The 24153-nt window shown below is 42.4% G+C and overlaps 2 protein-coding genes across 52 annotated transcripts in view; one reads left to right on the plus strand and one right to left on the minus strand.

Moving 5' to 3' along the window:
- Window positions 1-24153, plus strand: part of LOC310845383 (uncharacterized protein) — a 124555-nt gene that overhangs the window by 69128 nt on the left and 31274 nt on the right. Inside the window, exon 6 of one of the 2 annotated variants that reach the window (XR_014564654.1) lies at window positions 136-3234. The exons of the other annotated variant lie outside the window; for it this stretch is intronic. The gene's annotated coding sequence lies outside the window, so the exon portion shown is untranslated. Of the gene's footprint in view, window positions 1-135; window positions 3235-24153 lie in introns of those variants that run through there. 2 annotated transcript variants of the gene reach the window in all.
- The window catches only part of ANK3 (ankyrin 3), a 380323-nt gene that overhangs the window by 51799 nt on the left and 304371 nt on the right, over window positions 1-24153 (minus strand). For 42 of the 50 annotated variants that reach the window (XM_083740203.1, XM_083740249.1, XM_083740208.1 and 39 more), the window contains 3 exons: window positions 12748-12871; window positions 7723-7825; window positions 1350-1456 (listed from right to left, as the gene is read on the minus strand). In XM_083740203.1, coding sequence (XP_083596329.1) covers window positions 1350-1456; window positions 7723-7825; window positions 12748-12871 — 334 coding nt within the window. Of the gene's footprint in view, window positions 1-1349; window positions 1457-7722; window positions 7826-12747; window positions 12872-16707; window positions 17198-24153 lie in introns of those variants that run through there. The other 8 variants (XM_083740235.1, XM_083740232.1, XM_083740244.1 and 5 more) reach the window with 3 other exon arrangements.

Raw genomic sequence — 24153 nt, forward strand, 5'->3', positions numbered from 1 at the left:
TCTTAACCTGAAACTGTTCTTAACCTGAAGCACCACTTTAGCTAATGGGGCCTGCTGCTGCTGCCGCGCCACCGGAGCACAATTTCTGTTCGCATCCTGAAGCAATATTAACCCGAGGTAATATTTCTGGGTTAGTGGAGTCTTATAAAACACAAATATGCTGTATTTGTATTTTTATCATTTTTTTAATAAAGGAAATATCCTTTGTGGGCATTTCAAAACTGATCCTTACATTATTTACATCCTACCACTGGTGGGCTCCATAAGTTCATACTGTTCGCTTATTCTTATTTGTGCATTGTAGACATGAACTCTAGAGAAAAACAAATGCTAATACAGTACAGAATTTAAGACTTAAACATTGCTGTGTAAGCCTCTAAAACATTGTTTAGTGCCTCTCTGCTCTCTGTTTTTTGGTTTTTGGTCTACGTTCATTTTTATGTAATGTTTGTTGTTTATTATTATAACAACTACATTCTTCAATGTTTCTGAATGGAAGGGGAAATGAGACACACTGCAATTATACTAACTAAATCTAAACATTACAATAACCTTTTTAAAAGACAGAGAGAGGTTTATTAACATTTGTTAAATTTATTCATGGTTTTGATGTAATGAACTTTGCAACTCTCTGGGCAATTCAAAACAAGTTAATTCTGATTTTAAATCAGAATTTAATCTAGATAATGAATGGAATCTAGATAACTCGAACATTAACTGGGCACAGTATTTCTCTGGATTGCACCCACTGTCATTCATTACAAGCCTTTATTTGCCCTGGTATTAAATGCACCTTGCTTTTCATATGTAAATGTGCCACACATCCACACATATGCTTTGACCAACTGAAAATAGATTAGATGGAATCTGACAAAATAGTAAGGGCTAAGTTCTACTCTGTTTTCTTAAAGAGAACCACTCCACAGCCTCCAAATAAATTAGAAATAATCAGCATACATTGGGTGGGACCCAAAGATGCACTGGGACTTTTCCCAAACCCCTTTCCCACAGCAAGCCCTGCAGAAGAGAACTGTAGTTCAACAAGCCAAATCAGAAATGTTAAAAGAAATGTTTTTATATTTCCGGAATGGCAAAGTAAGTAACACTATTTTTCCTATTAATTTATCCATGCTTTTATAGAGGTTTTTTTGCCCAAGTGCAACCCTGTAACTTTAAAACATAGCATGCATTGGTGTGGTTGGTTATTGTTCTGATGATGCTTACACTCAAGTCCCTGGCTTTGGGGGAAACAGAAATGGAAGTTTCACCAGGGCTATTTCCCGTCCACCCCCCAACTATTGCTTTGTTTCATATATAATGACATGAGAGAAATCCTTCAGGTAACTCACCCAGAATGGATGGGGCTGGAGACAAGATTGACATTGTCCAAGGTGTCTGCGGCCCAGCTATAGTGCCTGAGCGAATCAGAGTCAAATTCTCTCGGAAACGTCAGATGCTTCAAAGAGATGAAAGAGAAGAAATATTAACTCAGCAGAGAGAAAAAAGTCAAGCATTTCCTGTGGTATATCACAAGTGAGAAATAAAATCAACCTTTTATTAGCACTTACAACACCCGCAATCATTCTCTCTCTCTCTCTCTCTCACCCACACACACCAATCACTTTAATTACTTTACAAACCTTGTTTATGTAGGACATAGCAGCCTAGCTCATGGTAGTGCCCATTTTGTTTATTTATTACAGTTATATCCTGCCTTGGTCTGTCACCTTATTTTATTCTAGGTCACTTTCGGGGTTGACTGGAGATTTGAACCTGCATCTCCCCAGTCCTAGATTGACGCTCTTGACCACTATGCAACAAAATGAGCTCAGAGGGAACAGTGATTTGAAAGATAAGCAAGTATGTTATCCATGGCATATCAATGGGGATCCCAGTAACATTCTCTGCACTAAACACAGAATGCACATTGACAACTCTAGACAAACTGGGTATATTCAATATTGTGGCTGTGGAGTCAGGCCCCACCTGCGTCCCATTGAAATGGTACATGCACTTGATAAAGTGTGATCCGATCCTCGTCCCTCAAAACCAGGGGTGGAATGGAGGAGATTGTGTGCACACCACCAGGGCTATATATTTTGCCCATGGAATATTTATACCTTTCTGTTCCTTGAAGTGGCTTACTTATATCTCGTGCAGGGAAGGGCTTTGGTAATAGGGCGTCTTGAGCGAGGACAAATTTGGGGCCCCCAATAAATCATTTTTTATTCATTATTATTTTGTGCCACCTCAGCTCAGCATCCTGTGCAGGAGAACCTAAACGCAGTGCTGATCTATGGCTTCCAAGCAGCCTACTGTCCAGGCAGCTTCACCAGTAAAACTGCATCATGTACCTTGAGACAGCGCTTGGATCACTCCCTCTATGCATGTATTTCCTATTTTACATATGTCAAATGTTGAGGGATGGGCAGACAAGCAACTAGAATTCTACTGCCCTGCACCAGACTTGATCCAGACTGGCGGAGGGGCAGGTGGGCCTGCAGAGCGATAACAGAAATGGCTTTGAGCAGTCACCATAAAACAAGCAAGCAAGACAAAAGAGCAATTTTAAAAGGGCAATTTAAATGAGCTGTTTTTTCCTTCTTTGTGTCGTATTGCATGCCAGCTAGAATCTATGAGCTCTTCTTGTTTACTGAGCATTCATCTAGTCCCCCCCCCCAAAAAAAAAATTTGCACAGAGGTCATACGATGTTGCTTTTTATTGAGCACTGGTAACAGAGGTTATATGATATCACCTGGCACCACCGTTATCTCACACTTTCCAGCAAGTTTTCCTTTCATTTTCCCTACCCCAGAAGTTCCATTTTGGAGAAGGGATGGGGAAGCTGACTTGTCATGCCAGAGTCCCAAATCCACTTTAACTGCATACGCTGAAATTGCTGGGAAACAATTAAATGGTACCCAAAGAATAGTGAGTTTGGAGACAGTGTAGCTTTCAGAAGGGACCGAGTTGCAGAGACAACTACATATTGTTTCCATATATTCTAATGTTAAACCACCTCAAGCCTCACATAACCTCAATGTCTGTTAGTGCTCAAAAGCAGACAAACCAGCTCAAGAATCCTGAGAAACAAAGTGTCAGGGTAGCCAAAAAATACCAGTAGCCTCTCTGGCAGTAGCATAATACCCCATTCCAAACTACAGCGAAAATTAAAAATAAATTGTTTTCTGACTATATTTAAAGCATGAATAAAGATAGCCACTGTAGCCTGACTTACATGAAACCTTCTTGCGTCTATTATTAACCAGCCTCCCAGCTCACAGACTGTTTCAAAAATAATTTTCAGGTTCCCATGTCAGGAATAATTTATCAGTTCCATCTCTATGTGCTATGCATGGGGATGAGCAGCCAAGGTGATGAAGCCAGTGGCAGATTAGGAAAGTGCTCTCTCCCTTCCTTCGCAAAGATGAATTTTCGAGATAAAAAAAGGAATGCGCCAAATATTCCTGCTTCTACGTTTCTCCTGCTTTTTAGCGTTTCACTTTTAAATAACTATTCTGTTTATCTGAAAAGAATAACAACAACCCACCTTTCAGCCCACACCAAAGGCATCTTCTAATCTTAACAATAAAATGCAATGCAATGCAATAAAACAATCAAAAGTAGTAACAGAAAGCTAAAGCCACTCAAAGGCAGGGGAACTGAAATTCAACCCAGACTAATGGCTTGGCAAAAAAAAAATAAAAATGTTTTCATAGCTCACCAAAAGCCATTAAAAAAGCTGTAATATATTTCCAAGGAAGGTCTTTATGAAAACAGTTTCTTCAGTCATATGCCGAAGATGGACCCAAAACTAATTTTAGTACTGTATTCTTACATTGTTGTAGGAAGAGCCATAGCTCAGTGTCAGAGGTTGCACACAGAAAGTCCCAGGTTCAATCCCTGACATCTCGAGGCAGGGCTGGGAAAGCCTGTCTGAAATGCTAGTGAGTCACTGCCAGTCAGTGCCAGGGTTTCCCAAACATTGGTCTCCAGCTGTTTTTGGACTACACTTCCCATCATCCCTGACTACTGGTCCTGATGGCTAGCAAGATGGGAGTTCTAGTTGTAGACCAATTTTTGGGAAACCCTGGTAGCTAATGCTGAGCTAGATGGACCAATGGTCTGAGTGGAGGGCAGCTTTGTATGTTCCTATCTAGGGCAGTTCATATTCCACATATCTTCCTATAGCACAGGGATTGTAGTTCTATTGAATTCTAGCTTGCCCAAGTGCCCTCAGTGTGTGTGTGTGTTTATCTAAAACTAAAAAAGCACAGTGGGTGTCTGAGTCCAATTAAAGTGGATTTGAAAAATGAAAAAATGACCTTTCAGTAACTGGGTGAAATCTCTTATTAAATACCTCATTAACAATTGTGTGTTCATGCAGCAGTTTAGGTAAGAAGTGTTATGTATTCAGTACAGTGGTACCTCTGGTTACGTACTTAATTCGTTCCAGAGGTCCGTTCTTAACTTGAAACTGTTCTTAGCCTGAAGCACCACTTTAGCTAATGGGGCCTCCCACTGCTGCTGTGCCACCGCCACACGATTTCTGTTCCCTGGGTTAGTGGAGCCTGTAACCTGAAGCATATGTAACCTGAAGCGTATGTAACCCGAGGTTCTACTGTATTTTCTATTTCAAAAAATGAATAAATACTGGAGATTTTTAGCTGAAGGAGGGAAGCTTTGAGAAATCAACACGGAGGACTATTACAGACCTTCCCGGTATACCTTTAGCTGTAAACTAGAGCTTTCCAAACTGCGTGTCACAACATGTTAGTGTGTCAGCTGCAGTGTGCAGTTGTGTCACGTGAAAGCTCCCCGGGCTCCTCCCGGGGCTGGAAAGTGGTTAGTTTAACCTCCGGTTTGCTAGTAAAACTGAATGGCGGTGTCGTAAAATGATGCATGTCGTAAAAGTGTGCCACCAACATGAAAAGTTTGGAAAGCTCTGCCGTAAACAATCCTAAATGCGTTTTCCTATTTCACATTAAACTGGAACCATTGCCAAACACATCTCTTCTTGTTGTTGTTATTGCTGTTGTTTTAAACTAAGGCTTATTTGTGGTTGACCTGACCCCCATGTCAGCAGATTACAGGTAATATGATACACTTCACAAGAGGGTTAAAATTAAGATTTGCCACTCCTGCCAAAATCAAGGAAGTCAGGAATAGCAATTCAAGCATACTGAAAGCCACTGTGGGCACACAAGCCTGCTAAGCACGACAGGAATACCAAAATATTGCTATCCAGGTCACTGCACAAGAATGCTACATTTAAACTTTTAATGAATGCCACTTCTCTTAAAGCCCTTTCATTAGGGAATTAAGGACTCTTTCATATTCCCTGCAGAAAACAGCAATCTGTAAAGACACACCCTATTCTACAGCATGAGAATTGGAGATCCAGCTGCTATATATTCTGACTGTCTGGGTGAAACTTCTTTTAATCAAAAGAATTACACTGGCATATTCACGCAGTTGTCCGTAGAATATAGCCTGAAAAGGAATGAACACTCCAAAAATGTTTCACCTCCAGCCTCTCAAAACTAAGCAGCATGCACAGGTGTTTTGTTTTTTAAATAAAAAGACCAAACTCTGCTAACAATTTAATAGTGGGAGACAATAAGGAAGGAGAGAGAAACAAGAAGAAACCTGGAGGTTGTAAAATTTGCAGCAGAACAGTAAATGGTAGGTTTATAAAAGGAAGTAAATTGGACTTTGGGTAGGAGACCAAAATAGTTTCCCCAAACCCCATTGTTAAGAATGTTTGCAATCATTACCATCAGAGGAAGAGGAGCCCCACTCCAGACCTAACACGTATGGAGACCAAGAGGACAGGTACAACTCCCAGAGATCACCATCTTAGAAGATGTGCCACCGGGGGAGTCTGCAAAATTGGGTGACCTATTCTGTCTGTTCACCCCCCCCCAACATACCGAACCTCTTCCCAATCACCCCCCTGAGACACCAGCAGCAAAAACAGTCATGGATCCAAACTAAAGCCCAGACTGTAAAATGCCTACCCAACAGCATGTGGCGTTCTATCACTGCACCCTACTCAGAAGAAGGAACCATGAACTGTTGTGTACTCCAGATCCCAGCCACTGCTGCAGCAACATCCTTCTCAGTTCCTAATTTGGTGTGACTCTCGAGGTGGGAAGCACCCTGCATCTTTGACATACTTCCCCCCACGCACAGACTGGACTGCTCTCTGGTCTTTTCAGTAATGCTTGGCACTAGGGACTGGACAAAGGCAACTACATAATCCAAGCCAATTGGAGATCATCTGGTGATGTGGTGACATCACAATGCTAGATAGACAATCAGGTTTTGGCAACATGCAGGTGTCACTACTATAGACTCATCTCAGACAGAGACAATTGTTGCCTTCTATCCTATGTTTTTGTCTCTTGTAACAAGAAAAACATTCCAAGAAAACCAGTTTAAAAAGAACACATAACCTCAGTGGTATATCTTGAAGAAGATAATTACCTGGATGGCCATTGTAAAGCAATTTAACACAAATAAGAAGCCTTGTCTATTATTGGACATGCCTTTCTCCCAAAGAGAAATTGGCTATTCAGTGTAAAATATTCTTATTGTATTGCATGCAAAATCCAGATACTGCCCTACTCTGATAGGTCAAACACATTTACCAATATGTCAGTCATCCTTGCTTTGTGGTCTCTTGTGATATAAAGCAAAAGCAAACTCCAACATCCTTTAAAAATACTAACTTATCAGAGAAAGAAAACACTGTTATTTATTGAAATTCTCCCAAGCTGGCAAACAATTGCAATTATATGTAGCTTGAATAACCATTCTCGAATTTATTGCAGCCACACTGATTTTGCCCTGTAGATTTCAGCAGTATAAAAGTAGCGTTCAAACACTGTTTCTCAAGTTAAATTTATCTCTAACCCTACCATATTCAGTTATACCCAATATATGGTTTACAGATTTTGAAAAGAAACCATCTTCTTTTGCCAATAAACCACATAAAGGTAAAGGTAAAGGTACCCCTGCCCGTACGGGCCAGTCTTGACAGACTCTGGGGTTGTGCGCCCATCTCACTCAAGAGGCCGGGGGCCAGCGCTGTCCGGAGACACTTCCGGGTCACGTGGCCAGCGTGACATTGCTGCTCTGGCGGGCCAGAGCCGCACACGGAAATGCCGTTTACCTTCCCGCTGGTAAGCGGTCCCTATTTATCTACTTGCACCCGGGGTGCTTTCGAACTGCTAGGTTGGCAGGCGCTGGGACCGAGCAGCGGGAGCGCACTCCGCCGCAGGGATTCGAACCGCCAACCTTTCGATCAGCAAGTCCTAGGCGCTGAGGCTTTAACCCACAGCGCCACCTGCGTCCCACCAAATAAACCACATACTCTGTATTAATTCAGAAAAGCTCTTGTGACTTCACATTAATTCTACATTCTTTTCTACAGTTCTGAAACACAGGGCAATAATATCAGTATTGATGGAGAAAGTACCATTACCAGGGCTGTAAATTCCAATGGATTACTTGGTATGATTGACCGATTGATGCTTGATTCTATGATTAAAATTTCAGCTCTGATTGGCCAAAAGAATTGATAAATAAAAAACTTTCAGAACCCCACTACTGTAACATAATGTATGTTCTAGCAGGAGAGGCTAAGCTGCATGGTAAAACATTTATTTATTTCTATAAAATGCTCCAAACCACAGAATCAATTAAAAAAACCTCACCGGATCCTTTGAGGGCACCAAGAGTTCTTCGATCATCATGCTGTCCCGGGCGAAAGAACTTCTGTTCAAAGTGTAGGACCTATCCGAACTGAAGGAGCGGAGGCTGGTTGTATTTACAATTTACCAGAGAGTATGAAGATGATAATGAGATGAACAAAAGAAAAATTAATGCATGCAACTTCCAGGGAACAAGTGAAAATAATAAAACAGAATATGATGGATGAAACAGAATTTTCAAGTATGCTAGGAATTGTACCACGATTTTTAAGAGGTTTTCCTCTAATGTGTTGGATCCAAAATTTCCACCCACTACTTTTGTCATAATAAAGGAATATTGGTATCCAACCCATTGGCTGCAATTCTGAACACAATTACCTGAAAGTAAGCCCCACTGAACACAGTTGAATTTTCTTATTAGTCGACAGACAAGGGATTGCACTGATTCAGTTAAAATCAGGATAACATATAGTTGGATTTTAGATAAATGTAGTAAAAATATATTCAGGAAATGTGGAGTGCAATCCAAAGCATGTTTACTCAAAGTGTGACTGAGTTCAATGTGACTCCCTAGTAAGTGTGATTAGCATGAACAGAGGCTTTCTAAAATGCTGCTGGTTTCTATGAGGGATTTATGATGGTATGGCCTAGGACCTCTGACTTTCCTAGCTAGCCCAGTTTCACACAAATGCATATTTATTATTTCCTTCCCCTCTGTTAATTAAGAGACCTCATTATCAAAGGGTAGATAAATCCAGTGTACTGATTGCACTAGTGTGCTGCTGCCACTGTTGTCAGCGACTTTTGCTCTCTAAAATTTACATCTGGAGTAGAAGGCTCATCTTATCCCTAAATTGGCCTCCTTTAATGTGTATTACAGCTTAGAACAAAACCAATCCATCTCAGGAACTGACAGCCCCTAGCCTGAAGGGGCTCCTTTGCTTTTGATCACCATGCACCTGGGATATCTCTGGAACCTGTGATTTCTACCACTGCAAGGATGCAGTTATAAGAAAAGCTGGGCTTGTTAAATCTCCCTCCAGCAAGGAGCTATATTACAGGCACAGAAACTTCTTATGGATGCAGAGATCAGTCTGTACTGATTCTCCACAAAAATGACAGCAGTTTCCAATGGTGCACAAATTACGGTGATCTAGAAAAAGGAAATCAACACTCTATATGAATGGTTATTATTTGAGAGGTGGGCATTCTGCACAGTTCATTTTGTGGCAGAGAAGAAAGCTCATCCTAGCCCCACAGTTTGCTTGTGGCTGCCTCTTCTGGCTGACTCACTGTAAGTTAAAGGTAAAGGTAAAGGTACCCCTGCCCGTACGGGCCAGTCTTGCCAGACTCTGGGGTTGTGCGCCCATCTCACTCAAGAGGCCAGGGGCCAGCGCTGTCTGAAGACACTTCCGGGTCACGTGGCCAGCGTGACATCGCTGCTCTGGTGAGCCAGAGCTGCACACGGAAACGCCGTTTACCTTCCCGCTAGAAAGCAGTCCCTATTTATCTACTTGCACCCGAGGGTGCTTTCGAACTGCTAGGTTGGCAGGCGCTGGGACCGAGCAACGGGAGCGCACCCTGCCACGGGGATTCGAACCGCCGACCTTTCGATCGGCAAGCCCTAGGCGCTGAGGCTTTTACCCACAGCGCCACCCGCGTCCCTTCACTGTAAGTTAGGTTGGCCATAAAAACATTACACAAAAAGCACAGAAGAAATGCACTGGATTTAGCACTGGTCTCTCATGCTTCGTTACAAACGATCTAAATGGCTTTAGTCAAGGCATCATTCTCTCAGCCTTGGGCGTCCCCATCAGCAGTATTGAGATAATGGTACTGGATTAATTTACAAGGCTGTTCTGAGTATTACTAAAATAAAGTATGGGAAGAACTTTGAACACTTGAAATCTGCTAAATGAATACTGATCTAGATCATTTCCTGCCTTCGTTCCTTCTCTGGGAGTTTAGAGGAAAACAATTTGAATATACTGAGACCCAGGAAAATGTTGAGTCTATGTGTCACGCACATTAACCCTGGAAGCTACATGGAGCATATGTTAGAAAACATGCCAGCATTCAGACATGCTTACTATTGCAGCTGAAAAGAAAGAAAAATGTCAAAGAAAATAATTGCATCCAGCAAAACAAAAATGCTTTTAAACTAGGTTTTTTTTTTAACAACAGTATATACCTTTAACAACTTACGACATGCACTTTGCTCTTCTTAATATTTCCCCCCCAAGATTCCACCCCGGTATATATTGCATTTAGAACGTTTCTCCTTGTGCTCAGCTCCACCAACATCAACCTGGGCCCTGGGTCTTTAAAAACATTCAACTTTCCCTCCCCCGTCATCTTTTCTCCCCCTTCAAAACATGTATTCAATGAAATCAGGTCATATATTATGTTGGCAGTAACCAAAATAGTATGATCTAACATGAGACACAACAGAAAAAGTCACATCACATCACAATGCTGAGTAAAAATAAATAAATGATGAATGGCAAAAGCTGAGAAATGTCACAAGGGTGCCATGCTTTCTTACCTGACCTTAGGACTATTTTTTAAGAAATGTACAGGGAGGGGAGGGGGAAACAAGGAGAGATAGAAAGCAAAGAATCAGACAGTGGAAAAAGCACAATGCCATGGCTGGATGACTTAAGACATTCAATGTGGTTCGTTCTGTTATGTTACACTCAGAAATCTACGCAGGTGTTTGGCTATAGTTAATGGGTTGTAGTGGCTTTCAAACTGTATTCTAGGGCAGTGTTCCCCAACCTTGGGCCTCCAGCTGTTTTTGGACTACAATTCCTATCATCCTTGACCACTGGTCTTGCTAGCGAGAGATGATGGGAGTTGTAGTCCAAAAACAGCTGGAGGCCCAAGGTTGGGGAACACTGTTCTAGGGGATCCCAGGTCCCCTCCAGTTCTTTTCCTTATTAAGATCAGCAATGGCTGAGACGCTTTGGTGGAACACGTTCCCCTCCCCAACCCTCCTCCTTATACTATTGGGAGATGCTGTAGGTCAGCATTAGAGCACAAGCTTTGCATGCAAGAAGTCACAAGGTTGAAACTTCGGCATCTTAAGTTAAAAGGCAACAGCTGGCAATAAGAAAGCCCTCTTCATGAGATGCTAGCAAGCCACTGCCTGCCAGTGCAGAAAGAAGGGCTAGGTGGACAAATTGCACGTCCTGGAATGTTCCTTTGCAGTGCACAGTGGCAACAGGGGTGGTTGGTTGGTTTGCTTGTTTTTATTCCAGGGTAGACACTTCTTCATGTGGGGTGTCAGGTATGCAAGAAAGTGTGCATTCTAGAACACGATCTGGGGTCATCTGCGATGTACAGAGGTTCTGTGGCAGATTAAGTCGATGTGGAAAGTTCCCTAAAAAGTAGTGAATTTCAATGCCATTTTTTGATACGGAATGTTTTGTTTTTTTTTAAAAAAAATCCAATCCTTAACACACTTAAGCACATCTAACCTAGTAAAGTCAATCTGAGGTCTGCAGTGCATAGATGCGTTTGAATATCAGTTCGCTTCATCTGAGTGTAACACACATGTAATATATTGCCACACATGTAATATATTGCAGATGTAAACATGAGCTACATAGTGAGAAATAATGGTACTGTTAAATCAGAAGTATGCGACTTTTTAAGGTTTTATCGAGGAGTCAAAGATGAGCAAAGTACACTCAGGATTTCCGATCTCTAGGAAACAGTTACTATGATGTGCTAACATCCCATTAATATCTGATGGATATGTGGGTCTGCGGAGCTGTCACTGATTCACTAGGTACTACTTAGTAGATTACTACTAAGAGTCTATTTGTTAAAACCACAGAATACAGTTCACAGAATAAGTACACACGTAAGTAGCTTAATCAACTGAATTCTCTGTTATTTGGGCAACTAAACACAGATGACTAAAATTCAACATAGTACTGTTTAACAGCTATTCTTCACATATAATTCAAAAAGAAGTTGATTAAATGACCAAAGAGGTTTTACAGGCAAAGCAAGAGAATACAGTGCAAAATTAGGGTGCATTCTTCTGTACTCAATGCAGTCACAACAATCAAGACTGAAAGATGCAAACATCCAAGTTTTACCTTGTGGGAGGTGCCACTCCCTGTTAGACAATGGAAGAACTTTTTACAACAGATCATTAAGCTATAGGAAAAAGTCCTCAGGGCTCAGGCTTGTGAGGTTTAATTATTAGCTTCAAAATAATTCAACTGTCAGTAAACAGGCTGCTAATCCACAACCATGAAAATAATCTCTTGAGTTGCTTGTGGTGCCTTGTTTGTTTTAGACGCTAGGCAAGGCCAGATATCTGAACCAGAAATTCCCAATAATATGAATGACTGAATGTCTCGAAGTGCAAAGATAGCAATCACTCATGTAAAAAACTGTGACCTATTTTAGTCCCTTGCAAGAAAACTGCTGGTTCCTTTGGTAACAAAGCACTGCAAAGGATTTAAGACAGCAATTAGCAATGCAAACAATTGCAAACAGATTTAAACTTTTTTATTATTATTCTCCATCTGCACCTTTTGGGAAAGTGAAGTAATTGGATTAGCCCAACAACCATCTTTCATTTTTTTCCTGGCATGAATCTATGTCATTTTCATTCTTGAAAGAAAATTAGTGTCAGTAAGTATTATAATCAAATTATTGAACAAAAGCCTCCCCCCCCCTTCTTGGCTACATGTTCGTTGTGGACTAAATGGTCTGGTTCATAGATAGAGGCTTCCAGCTGTTTCCAAAGGAACACTTCTGACATATCTAGAGCATGAGCAGATACCAGAAGAAGAAGAAAACATGAAGAATTAATCTGCTTTCAACTATTGCCATAACAAAGCCATCACAGAGGGCAGAGAGAAGCATGAAACCAAATAACAGATGCATGTTTGAATGACAGAGTAATCAGGCAGCCAAATTATGGAACTCTGCCTCATTTCTCCAGTGATAAAATGCACTGCATGGGTGTATATATTATATTGAATATGTGAAGAACATGCTGAATACCTGGCAGATCGGGCTCCTAGGCTGAAGCCCATGTATCCTTCTGCAGGCAGAGAATCATCTCCCAGTTCTTTTAGATCCTGCGGCCCAAGATACTTGTCCGTGTCTCCTGTCATTGCATCTTCACCTGCCAGCACAAAAGCAGGCTGAAATCAGAAGCTACACACAGCCAAAGGAAATGCTTGCTGTCCTTCAGTATGGCTGCTAGAAAGTGAACTCAGTGCATCCCCTGTATTATAAATGCCAACTATATGTTATCTGCACAACTTTTTTTTAAAAAAAGGAGAGAAAGAAAAACCCTTTAAGGTGTTAATATATATATAAGCACAAAGAATGACGTTTATCCCTGTAAATCCAGTAGTTTAGCAGGTTATATCAGGTGTGATGCTAGTCCAATCACTCTAACAGCCTCAGACAGAAGTAACCTGAATGGAAGACATTCCTTAGCATGTTAACACCCTGTGCTCAAAAAAACGGATTTCGTGGGAGGACTAAGGTGACAACCCCACCCCTCTGAAATGGCCCGCTGGCTCATCCCATTGCTAAAGATTCCACTCCCTCTATATTACTCTTTCACCTTTCTAAGTTGGCATTTGAGGCAAAACAAGCAAGAAGTCCCTCAAAGGGCTGGATTCAGCCTAATGACATCCAGTTGCTGATCCCTACCGTATTTTGCGCCCTATAGGATGCACTTTTTCCCCTCCAAAAATGAAGGGGAAATGTGTGTGCGTCCTATGGGGCAAATGCAGGCTTTGCGGAGAGTTGCCTGCATGCTGAAGCCCACGCGCGCTGAGCTCAGCACGTCCAGGCTTCGCGGACCTCTCCGCAAGCAGCGGGGGGCTGGGGTTGGGGGAAGCTTGGGCCTGGGGGAAAAATAATTCCCCCCCTTTATTTTCCCCCCCCAAAAACTAGGTGCACCTTATGGGACGGCGTGTCCTATAGGGCGAAAAATACGGTAATCTAAAGCCTTTTTGAACGAAACTTCTCATATATCCTTACCCACCTACAAAAGCTGCACATTTCACCCTTTTGATTCAAAAACATTCATTTGCTACTCACATTGATACTTTTATTAGCTTTATAGCTGAATTATGTGGGGGTAGGGTGGGGTGGGGTGGTCTTCAATACTGTAACGATAAGGGTGGGGCAGATTCTGGCCCAGGTCTGTTGCTACAACTTGACTATTCTGACAATTGGCCATTTATCTGTTGTCAGCAGCTTGCAAAGCCCTGACTAAGACAGAAATATTGCCCGCCCAATAAACACACAATCTGTATTAGACAGGTGGGAATGTAATGGGAAAGAAGCCTAAAGACTAAAACTGTGGCTATTCAAATGCTCCCAGTTTGCGGTTCCAGTTCCTGAATGTGACCCATCAACTAAATTTCAGGGAATTCCAGTTTAATTTCATTCAGTATTCTTTTTTTAAAAGGGGTAAATGTCTCTTAACACATGCCTGCTGTGCTCCCATTAGCACTATATCATGGGGGTTGTGGTCTCTAGACTGTATAAAGACCACAGCACAGTGCAGCCCATCTTTAACCATGGCTAAGGAAGCAAAGTGTGAGACCACCTGCTTGTTCCTCCTGCCATCCCCGCCCCCTGCTCAAACCCCCCTTCTCCTCCCAAGCTTTAAAGCATATCAGCATTGTATTTAAGCATAACTAAGGTTAACCAGAGTTCTCCATTAACCAGGGTTCTGAAACCAGATTCAGATCCTGGTTGTGCTCAGTACCAACATAACTCTTAACCATGGCTAAGGCCTGTGCGTGGAGGGAGAGTTCATGCGCCTTCTCACCAGCCCACTCCTATGTGTAACCATGTTTAAGAGATTAATGGCACTGCACCCTAGTCTTACTTGGCGTATGAAAGTCCTTCTTGCAAAAACAACATGGATGATTTAAAAACATTGGGAGAATCGGCACATGTTTCAGAACGGCCAACAGAATTTTCAGTTCAGGATTAGGAAATATAATATTCAACTTGAATTTAACCTGTGGAGGTACAGGTAAGTCAAGTCTTAAGGGGTTTAAGAAAGACTTCATATTTTAAAATAGTGGGGGAGAGGGATCCATGTATAAATGAAAATATAACAAGCGACAAAAGCATCACATGACTACAAACACATGTCTTATTAAGGATGAATTAAGAGAACACCTTTCTCAGTAAGATAAATTTCAAATGGTCTCCATGCCACAGAATTTCTGGGAAGGAAATGATCTTGCAACATGCAGAGCCAAAGTCACTTTCCTTCCAGCTGTGGAGGTCCAATTTTGCAATCACTGCTTTGCTGTGCTAACCAGAGAATGTGGCTGAGAAACCTGTGGCCCTCTAGATGTTGCTGAAACCCATCAATCCTAGCCAGCATAGCCAGTGGTCAGGGACGATGGGACCTGTAGCCCAACAGCAGCTGGAGGGTCATAGTGCCTACAATGAGATAAGGAATACATGGGCATTTCCTGCTTCCAAGAAAAGTGGTGGGGGTGCTGTCTATGTGGTGCTGTTACACTCTGTTCTCCGTGCATTCAAACTACATCAGAAGGAATTCTACTCACACACCAATGTATACAAGGTTCCTCCTCACATGAAGGAGCAGTGCATGGTGTTTCAGAAGAAAAATATAATTCTTTGTAGTGAAATCTGAACATGCAGACTTTAGGCGATGGAGCAGTGATGTGCACCAGCAGGATTTGCCCAGTCAGACCCACAGCTCCCTCCACAACTTCCTTCAACAGATGCAGGGGATGTGTGTATGAACTCTACTAGTTCCCTCTTCCAGTGCAATGCCCCCAGTCTATTAAACCTTCATGTAAAGAAGCCAGTGGCATACAGAGAGCAGAGTGTGACATTTCTGAGTGTTTGCCAAAGAGATGGCTTGCGATGGATTGGGAGGCTTAGGAGGCAATATAAGCTTAGATGTGGGCCTGAGTGTGTTTTTAAAAGTTTGAGGGGAAAACCTAATAGACAGTGTCTGAAAAATATGAAACATTATATGTTAATATTCCACAGTTCTTCCTTGTAAACGGAGTCCTCTAGGTTTAGATGTAACCATTGCATATCCCACATGTGTTTTATCATGGGTATAGGGGCATAGTAATCCCTTCAATAGTTTAACTCAAAAAATGAAAATATAAAACCTGTATAATACTTGAATCAATAATAAAACACGTGCTGCGTCAAAACAAGCTTAGATAAGAGCTACTTTGACAACTCTGTACTCGTATAAGTAAAGCATCAGTAGTATTTAACAGCAACTCCCCTTGTTGTTTTGATAAAACTCCTTTTATCACAATACTGCAGGTAACAAAAGCTGGCCCTTGAATTCAAAAGTAAAGCAGTGCAGCAATGGGAGGGTTAAGGAACAGCAACACACTCCCACCAACTTCACCTTCACCCCATTATGTCACTGTCAGACCTACATTCCAATAGTGGGAAATATATTATAAAACTGCCCCTTGAGGTTTTCGGGTTCCCTTTCCAACTCCCTTTTCCATTTACAGTACAACAGCTCAATTCTAAATGCAAAAAAATTATCCCTTGTCCTCCCTTTGGATAAATATTTGTATTTCCTAAAAGTTGCACAACTGAAAATAAGCATTTCACAGAGCATTCCTGAAGCAGTATCTGCACCCCCCAAACGATTAGGCAGAGTTTAGGTTAACTATTCCCTTGGCCTGGGGGGGGGGGGTAATGTTAAAAAGCAAACCACAAACGAGGCCCCACTTTAAAGCCACAAATCAGTTCTAAAAATACTCTCCCTTCAAGCTCTCCGCTGCCTTGCAATTGACCAAATAACAGATCGACTTTCTCCCTGCAACCTGGCAACAGAGCAATTATTTTAAGAAACAGTTTTGTAAAATCTTAGAAGTCTTGCCAAGATATTTTCACAAGAGTACACAAAATCGGGGTGGGGGTGTGGGGGGAATGAACACCGCAGTAAATACTAAGGTAGAAAAGTCTTACTGTTTTGGAAAGCCATTTTCACCCGCCTGGTCTATAAAACTTTTTTTTCCTGCCTGCCTCTTGATGTTTCCAAGAATTCCTATTAGTCCTATTAGTCCTTAAGCAGCGATTTATAGTTAATCTCCAAACCAGTATAAGAGCCTAATCTCTGTGGGTCATATTCACTTTCCACACACCAGCTGGGCTCTTCTTAACATCTTGATCTCTTCCAGCGCCTGCATTTTACGAAATGTGCGCCTTTGTCCTCTCGAACCTCGCAAAAAAAACCCCCACAAAAAAACAAAAACCACCCGAATCTTCTTCCAAATGTGCAACGAAAGTTTAAAGACGCAGGAATTGACAGCTGCTGTTGGAGGTAAAGATCTCCTTAAAAAGAAACATACACCACGCAATCTACGGTGTCTTCTGATAGGATTGAAAACTCCTCTGGCAAGCCTAGTCTAACAAGATGACTGAATGGTGACATACAGACAAGCGCTTGAGTTATTTGTATGTAAATAAGCGCGCAGCTTGGGTGTCAGGTTCTCCCCCCTCCCCTGTAATTTGATACTAACCGGTCTTGGTTAAACATGCAGGCACTGGGGCAGCCAGAAATCAGGCAACAGCACATTATGTGGAAGGGAAGGAGGAGGACGGTGCTTTGCTAAAACTGTGTTAGTAAATAACTTTGCTGTTAGACAGGGGCGAGAGAGGAAAGCAGCTTAAGGAAGAGGAGGTGGAGGCGGATCTGAGCTTTAGGCTCGGAGGAAACGAACCCAGCAGCATTTCTTTCCGGCTGTCTTCAGGTAGGGAGAAAGGAAAAGGGTTGCTTTTGTCTCCTGAAACCAGGAGTCCGCCGGTGACTCTCCACCTTCAGCAACAAAGACGACTATGTGTTTACACCCCGATTGCCAAGGGAGGTTGTAAGAGAGGCAACACACCCCACCCACCCCCAACTCTGCGCGCGCACAAGAGTTGCGTTTCTGGCCAGACAGGAGGCCGGTTACTAGGGCTGGTCCTCGTCAATCATTAACACCGGCACCTTTCCCATTTCACGCAGCAATAAAAAGGGAGAGAACACCAGTCTGTCAGCGGGACGGGAGCCTCCGGAAGGTGTGCCGTGGTGGCATGGCAGGTTCAGCCAAGGAATTGCATAGTGCACCTCGCTAACAAATGCAATACTTAAATTCTTTCCCCATGAAGTGTTACACGAAACATCTGGGACATCTGGAATCTAGATGGGATGCTGAATGAAGTTCATTTGAAAATGCTATTGATTTTGGGCAACTCAGTAGTGGCATCCTTGCTACTGGGTTTAAGACACAGGCTTTGTATGTGCTAGTGCTTTTTGAAATCTTGGGATTTAATTATTTTTTTAAAAAATATCGATTACTAGCCCACTTCATTCTACAAGGTAAAGGTAAAGGGACCCCTGACCATTAGGTCCAGTTGCAGGCGACTCTGGGGTTGCGGTGCTCATCTCGCTTTATTGGCCGAGGGAGCCGGCATACAGCTTCCGAGTCATGTGGTCAGCATGACTAAGCCGCTTCTGGCGAACCGGAGTGGTACCTATTTATCTACTTGCACTTTGACGTGCTTTCGAACTGCTAGGTTAACAGGAGCAGGGACCGAGCAACGGGAGCTCACCCCGTCGCGGGGATTCGAACCACCGACATTCTGATCGGCAAGTCCTAGGCTCTGTGGTTTATCCCACAGTGCCAATTGCAATTTACACACACACACAGACACTACTTCATCTCAAATGTATAGAAGTATGTAAATTAAAGTTTGACCAATCAGAATTGCTTTTAAACACTTGTGGGGGCAGTGACAAGGGAGGGAGAGGGAGGGAGGGAGGGAGAGAGATGCAAGCTGAAAGTGTAAAGTCTCTTGAGGAAGAGAACTCCATAGTTCTATTTTAGTATACAGGTACAGCTCATCTTATGCTGATTTTACATGTTATCTCAGCTTTATGTGGATCGCAGTAAAGTTTTTAAAAAAATTAATAGAGGAGGGAGAGCAGGCGAAAAAGCCCAGGAAGGGCCACATGAGATCTTACACAACCTTTCCAGAGTCCGGAAAGCAAGGTGAGGAGGTGTTTAAAAAGCTCTTTCCCAAGCAGAAAAACACTGTGAGGAAAGAGCTTTTTAAGCATCCCCCCACCCACCTTGCTTCCCAGACTCTGAGAAGGTCATGGGAGTCTTGCAGAGGCCTCCTGTGAACTTTCCAGAGCCTGGTAAGCTAAGTGGGGGGCTTAAAAAGCTCTCTGCCTTTTGTGAGGGGCAACACCTGCACAGCACCAGTTTCACTGAGGTAAGGATAGTCACGCAGAGCTGTCCTGGGGGTCGTTCTGGCTTAACGCAATTTTGCTTATACGTGCAACAGCAAGGAACATAACACCCACCCACCCTGTGCAAGACGAGATCTATCTGTATCATAAACAATACACTGTGCTAATAAAAATGGACAAATTCAGTGATAACTGAAGAGATCTGCAAGATTTGAACCTGGATTGCAATACATCTTATTGGCTCTTCAAACCTCATGAAGCTCAGCCAATGAGCTCAAGAGAGATGTGCTGGAACTAGCTGCTATCTCTTAGCTGACCTACTTCACTGGATTGTTGTGAGGAGGGGGAAAGGGAGGGGGTCTTGCTTGCCCTAAATGGCCTCAGCCTTGTATACCTGGAGTGCCTCCAACCCCCTTGTTCAGCCGGGAAGAAATGAGCACAGAAATGAGGTTAAAGAATCTGTAGAAAGCAAAGTCAATATTAGCAATTACATTGGGCTGTTTTCAAAGTATGGGAGCTCAGTCCTCCCTGAACACATCTCCCCATGGGCTCACCATGGGCATAGCCAGGATTTTGGGTTGGGGGAGCAGGCCTTTTTTTGGGGGAGGCAGAACCTCAGTTTGCTGTGTATTTTTATTGATTTTTATTGAGTTAGGGGGGACAACTGCCCCTCCCTGCCCCTCTTGGCTGCGCCCATGCAGCTCACTGCTCCACACAGAAGAATAATGAGAAATGAACAAGATGCTGCTCTCTGCTTCTGTGCTGGTGCAGCAGGAATTATGTGTTCTAATCCCTTTTCTCCTCTTCTGCAAGTACTCGTGGAACAGAACTGGAGGAGCCAAGGGAGGGAAGAAAAAACAATTAGGGCAATGCTCATTTGTGTGCCCCCCACCCCACCTGGAAACACAAAATTATGCTGCCCAGAGCAGAGTTAAAAATAGAAAGGGAAGAATTGGGCTGTGATCCCACAGGTCTGCTTCACATGCTCCTCTCTCCACACTTTCAGTGTGGATGTGGGTGTGTTGGGGTTTCTCCATTGCAAGGCACAGAAGCTGCATTTTCATGGTGGAGATTTGCACATTTCCTTCCTCTGCATGAGACTCAAAAGTGAGGAAGGACAGAGAAAAAACACAAATTAGCCACTGCATGGCATTCAAGTAATTCAGGGGAGATCCAATGAGATTAATGAAGATGACAGAGTTAGGCTCATTAATTTCAACAGATCTACTCTGAAATTATTCAAATACTTTGAATAATGACACCTTGACAAGTTGCAACCTAAAATTAAGTACACACCTGTATACTTGTGCACACCCACTGTGTTTCTCGCTTCAACCTACTGGACAGTTAACAAATGTGGGACATTTTGGGCTATGAAAAGCTTTGCTAAATACTGTTGCAATACTTGGCAAAAAAAAGAAAGAAAAAAGAACCTGTTAAAGATCCCGAGGCTTATTTAAAACAAAGGTCTTTTCTTAACATGGTTGGATCTGAATGCAGAAAGGAAGGATGATTGACTGGAATTAAACAAGTAAACAAACCAGTCTGCTTAATCTGTAAATTGTTTCCTGTTTCCTAAATGTGAAGAAGTTTCACCTCCTGTTTGCAGTTCAGCTGTTAGTATGAACTTGATGAAGTGTTAAATACTTGGGGAAGGAGATGGGATATCTCCTAATATTTACCACAGGGGCTTTTCTGTTTTGGTAGTGTGTGGAGCATGTTGTTTGTGCATGCACTAGCAGTGGGTTGTATCCAGTGAAACTGTCCCATTAGCACAAGTGCTCCTGCTTGCTCCTCCCTTTTTTTATTCCCCAACCCCAAATCTGCTCCAAAGGATTAGGGGAACACCCCTTCCCCAACAAATCTGGGGTGCATGTAGCGGGAAGAGAGGGAAGACAAATTCCACTGCACAAGCGGAAGTCATTGTGCTAATGGGGAGACTTGGTTGGCTACAACCCAGAATGACTATGTCTTCTGAACGTCAACAAACACACTACCAAAACCGAAGGAATTACATGAACTCCTGAGCGTGGATGTCATTTCACATTTCATCTGTGGAAGAAGTGGGAGACAAGGTTCATGGTGGACATGGCTACCCACAGCTACTAGCCATGAAAGCTATGCCCTACCTCCACTGCCAGACTCGAAGCAGTATGCCTCTGAATACCAGTTGCTAGGAATCACAGTTGCTAGGAATTGTGTCCTGCTTGTGTGCTTCCCACAGGCACCTGGCTTGTCGCTGCAATAACATGAAGGACTAGATGGGCCATTGACCCGATTCAGCAGACTCTTCTTGTGTTCTCAAGATTCTAATAATAATAATAAACCTTTATTGTTACTACACCACCTGTGTGCAGTGAAATTAAATTACCCCCCCCATACATTCAGTCTAGTTCGTGCTCTGTGTGCTTGTCGGAAGTCAAATACACCACTATTTCCCCCCCATTCAACAACCCAACAGCCCACAGATAAAAACTGTTCTTTAACCTGGTGGTGTGGCTGACTATACTTCTGTATCTCCTGCCCAATGGTAGGAGACTAAAGAAGTGCTGGCCAGGGTGTGAGTCGTCCCTAAGAATTTTCCTCGCTCTCCTGAGGAAGTTTCCCACGATGTCATCTATCTTGGATATATTCAAATCACATTGTCTAAAAGCTGTGTATTTTTGAGCGCATTTGTTGTAGCTGCTTTATTTGTATACCTCATAATCAACACTGGGTGAAACACTCACACAGCCACACATTTTTTTAAGCAAAGGGATTTGTGCCTGTGGGTGCTATGTGAACTCACTGCATGAGCCTATTTAGTTCTTTATCACAACTATCACTGAGCATGTAGAACTGGAGAATTGGTCTGAGATGCATAGGGAGAATCATATATGATATGACCACCTAATGGTGCCCATTGTCTAGGTGGTTTACAACATATAGGAGTACACAAAGCTTGTCTAAAAGGCAGGTACAGTGGTACCTTGGTTTACGAACTTAATCCGTTCTGGAAGTCTGTTCTTATACCAAAGTGTTCTTAAATCAAGGTGTGCTTTCCCATAGCAGCGGAGGACTCAATTTACAAATGGAACACACTCAACAGGAAGCGAAACATGTTCTTATTCCAAGGCAAAGTTAACAAACCAAAACACCTACTTCTGGGTTTGCAGCATTCTTAATACAAGTTGTTCATAAACTAAGCTGTTCTTAAACCAAGGTACCACTGTACTGATAAAGGAGTATTGGGATGGGACATGGGACAAGTAAGGGAATGAGGAAGATGGGTCAGGAAAAACTGCAGATTAGGAAACAGCAATGTATACATCCATTCTTTAGCAGGACCTTCACCCTAAACTCATGATTGTTGACTTCTGATAGAGGACAAGGGTAAAAGATAAGCCATTTTACGAAGACCATTGCCTCTTGCCTCTGAACACATGTGCTTAAGATTTTAAGTTGGCTTGTGTGGCTTACTTACTTATTAAGTAGGAAAGTCGCCACAGGACACCTAGTGGATTTCCTAACAACCCATAAGAACCACTGACAAATGTATAAGATCTCTACCTTTGTCTCCAGCACATCTGCAGTGATATGTCTGCAGACACAGGGTTTTGGGTTTCTGCCCCAGTAGGGAAAACTATGGGGACTCTCACAATAACATCCTGTCCCACCACTGAACTCCACCATCACCTGTGGAAATGCTGTAGAAGAACCCGTGACTGAAATTTCCGCAGCAACACAGAACAACTTCAGCAAGCCACCTGTCAACCATTCTCTTTTCTCTTGACATTATCTATCCTTTCATGGAGTTGTACTGAGGAATGCAACATATCTAAAACATGCTGGATATTAAAAATGCTACCTGTAAAGAAGGATCGTTATTTTCCTGATTTAGTTGCGGTCCTAGGTCTCTTTGAGGCAGATACATCAGCATTGCTATGTTGGGGTGTGTGTGTAGCATTCTTGAAGGGGACCCCACTGAAGGGCTCCTAATCCTTATGGCCCACCAGAGAGAGCAGCAGGAAGGCAGCAATGGTTGCTGCTGCTCCACAGTTGTTCAGTACATTGATATTAGGACATTAGTTCCTTAGAATGTGGGCAATGCGTGGGCTTTTAAATTGTGCGCCTCAACACTTTGCAGTAGCAAACACCATCAGTGTAATAATTACTCAGAGCTCAGGCATTTGCTACGTAATGTATTTGAATATATAAACAATGTTAAGCTTCACAAAGCACCACATTCAAGGGACCTAATAAAATGTAATGAACACACTATTTTGCCTTCCACCTTCCTCAAGCGGTTGGAAGCTCAGGCAAGACTTTGCATGGTATGCTTCCTTTGGAGAGGAGAACAGCAAAAGCCGAATCTTTATAACAGTCTTATTTAAAAATCTTCAGACTGAGAAGATATTGTAGGAGGGTGGAAGCAAGAACATGGGCGGGTAATTACTAGTCCCTAAGCAGTATCCATCCATCACTCCAAAACCCCAAATCAACCTGCTTCTTCCACCATGCAAGTATATGCGACTCAAAGTACATTACAAGGATGTAAATAAACAGCAGTCAAATTATCAATTTACCAAGCACCTCTGGTCTATTGCTAATTACAAAGCAGGACATAGAGAAGGACATCTTTTCATAAGAGAGAGATATGTTTGTAACAATATACATCAATACACTACCTCCCCCTTTAAAAGCAGCAATGAAAGCTCTTTTGTTTCAGGCCATATATCATCAGCCTTTTAAACCTGTATTTCCAGCCTTTTAAACCTGTATTGTTGACAGCAGGCACCAAATCTATATTCCCATATAGCCCCTGCTGACAGACATTTGTATTTTTCCTTCTTCTGCAATACTTTCATATCTACCACACTCATCAGTTTGTTTCACATTATAATATGCAAACTTTTTAAAAAAAAATAAAAAGCAGCAGTAGCAAAAGAGAGTACCCCAAGAAGGTTATTAATGACAATTTGATTTAAAAAGTGAAGAAATAAATCCGGACAAAATCAGAGGGTTATCCTCAGTAATTGCAGTAATCATGAAAAGTATAATGTACATGAAGGAGCCAATTGTTGCTTACAGAATTAATAAGGAAAGTTAGTGAAAGCAAAGTCAGCTGCATATACATGACCATGTACAATCAGGGCCTTTGACTAAGGCAGCCTACAATCACAGTGCAGTTGTCTTTT

The sequence above is a fragment of the Podarcis gaigeae genome, assembly GCF_964106915.1.
Source record: "Podarcis gaigeae genome assembly, chromosome: 5".
Classification (NCBI taxonomy): domain Eukaryota; kingdom Metazoa; phylum Chordata; class Lepidosauria; order Squamata; family Lacertidae; genus Podarcis; species Podarcis gaigeae.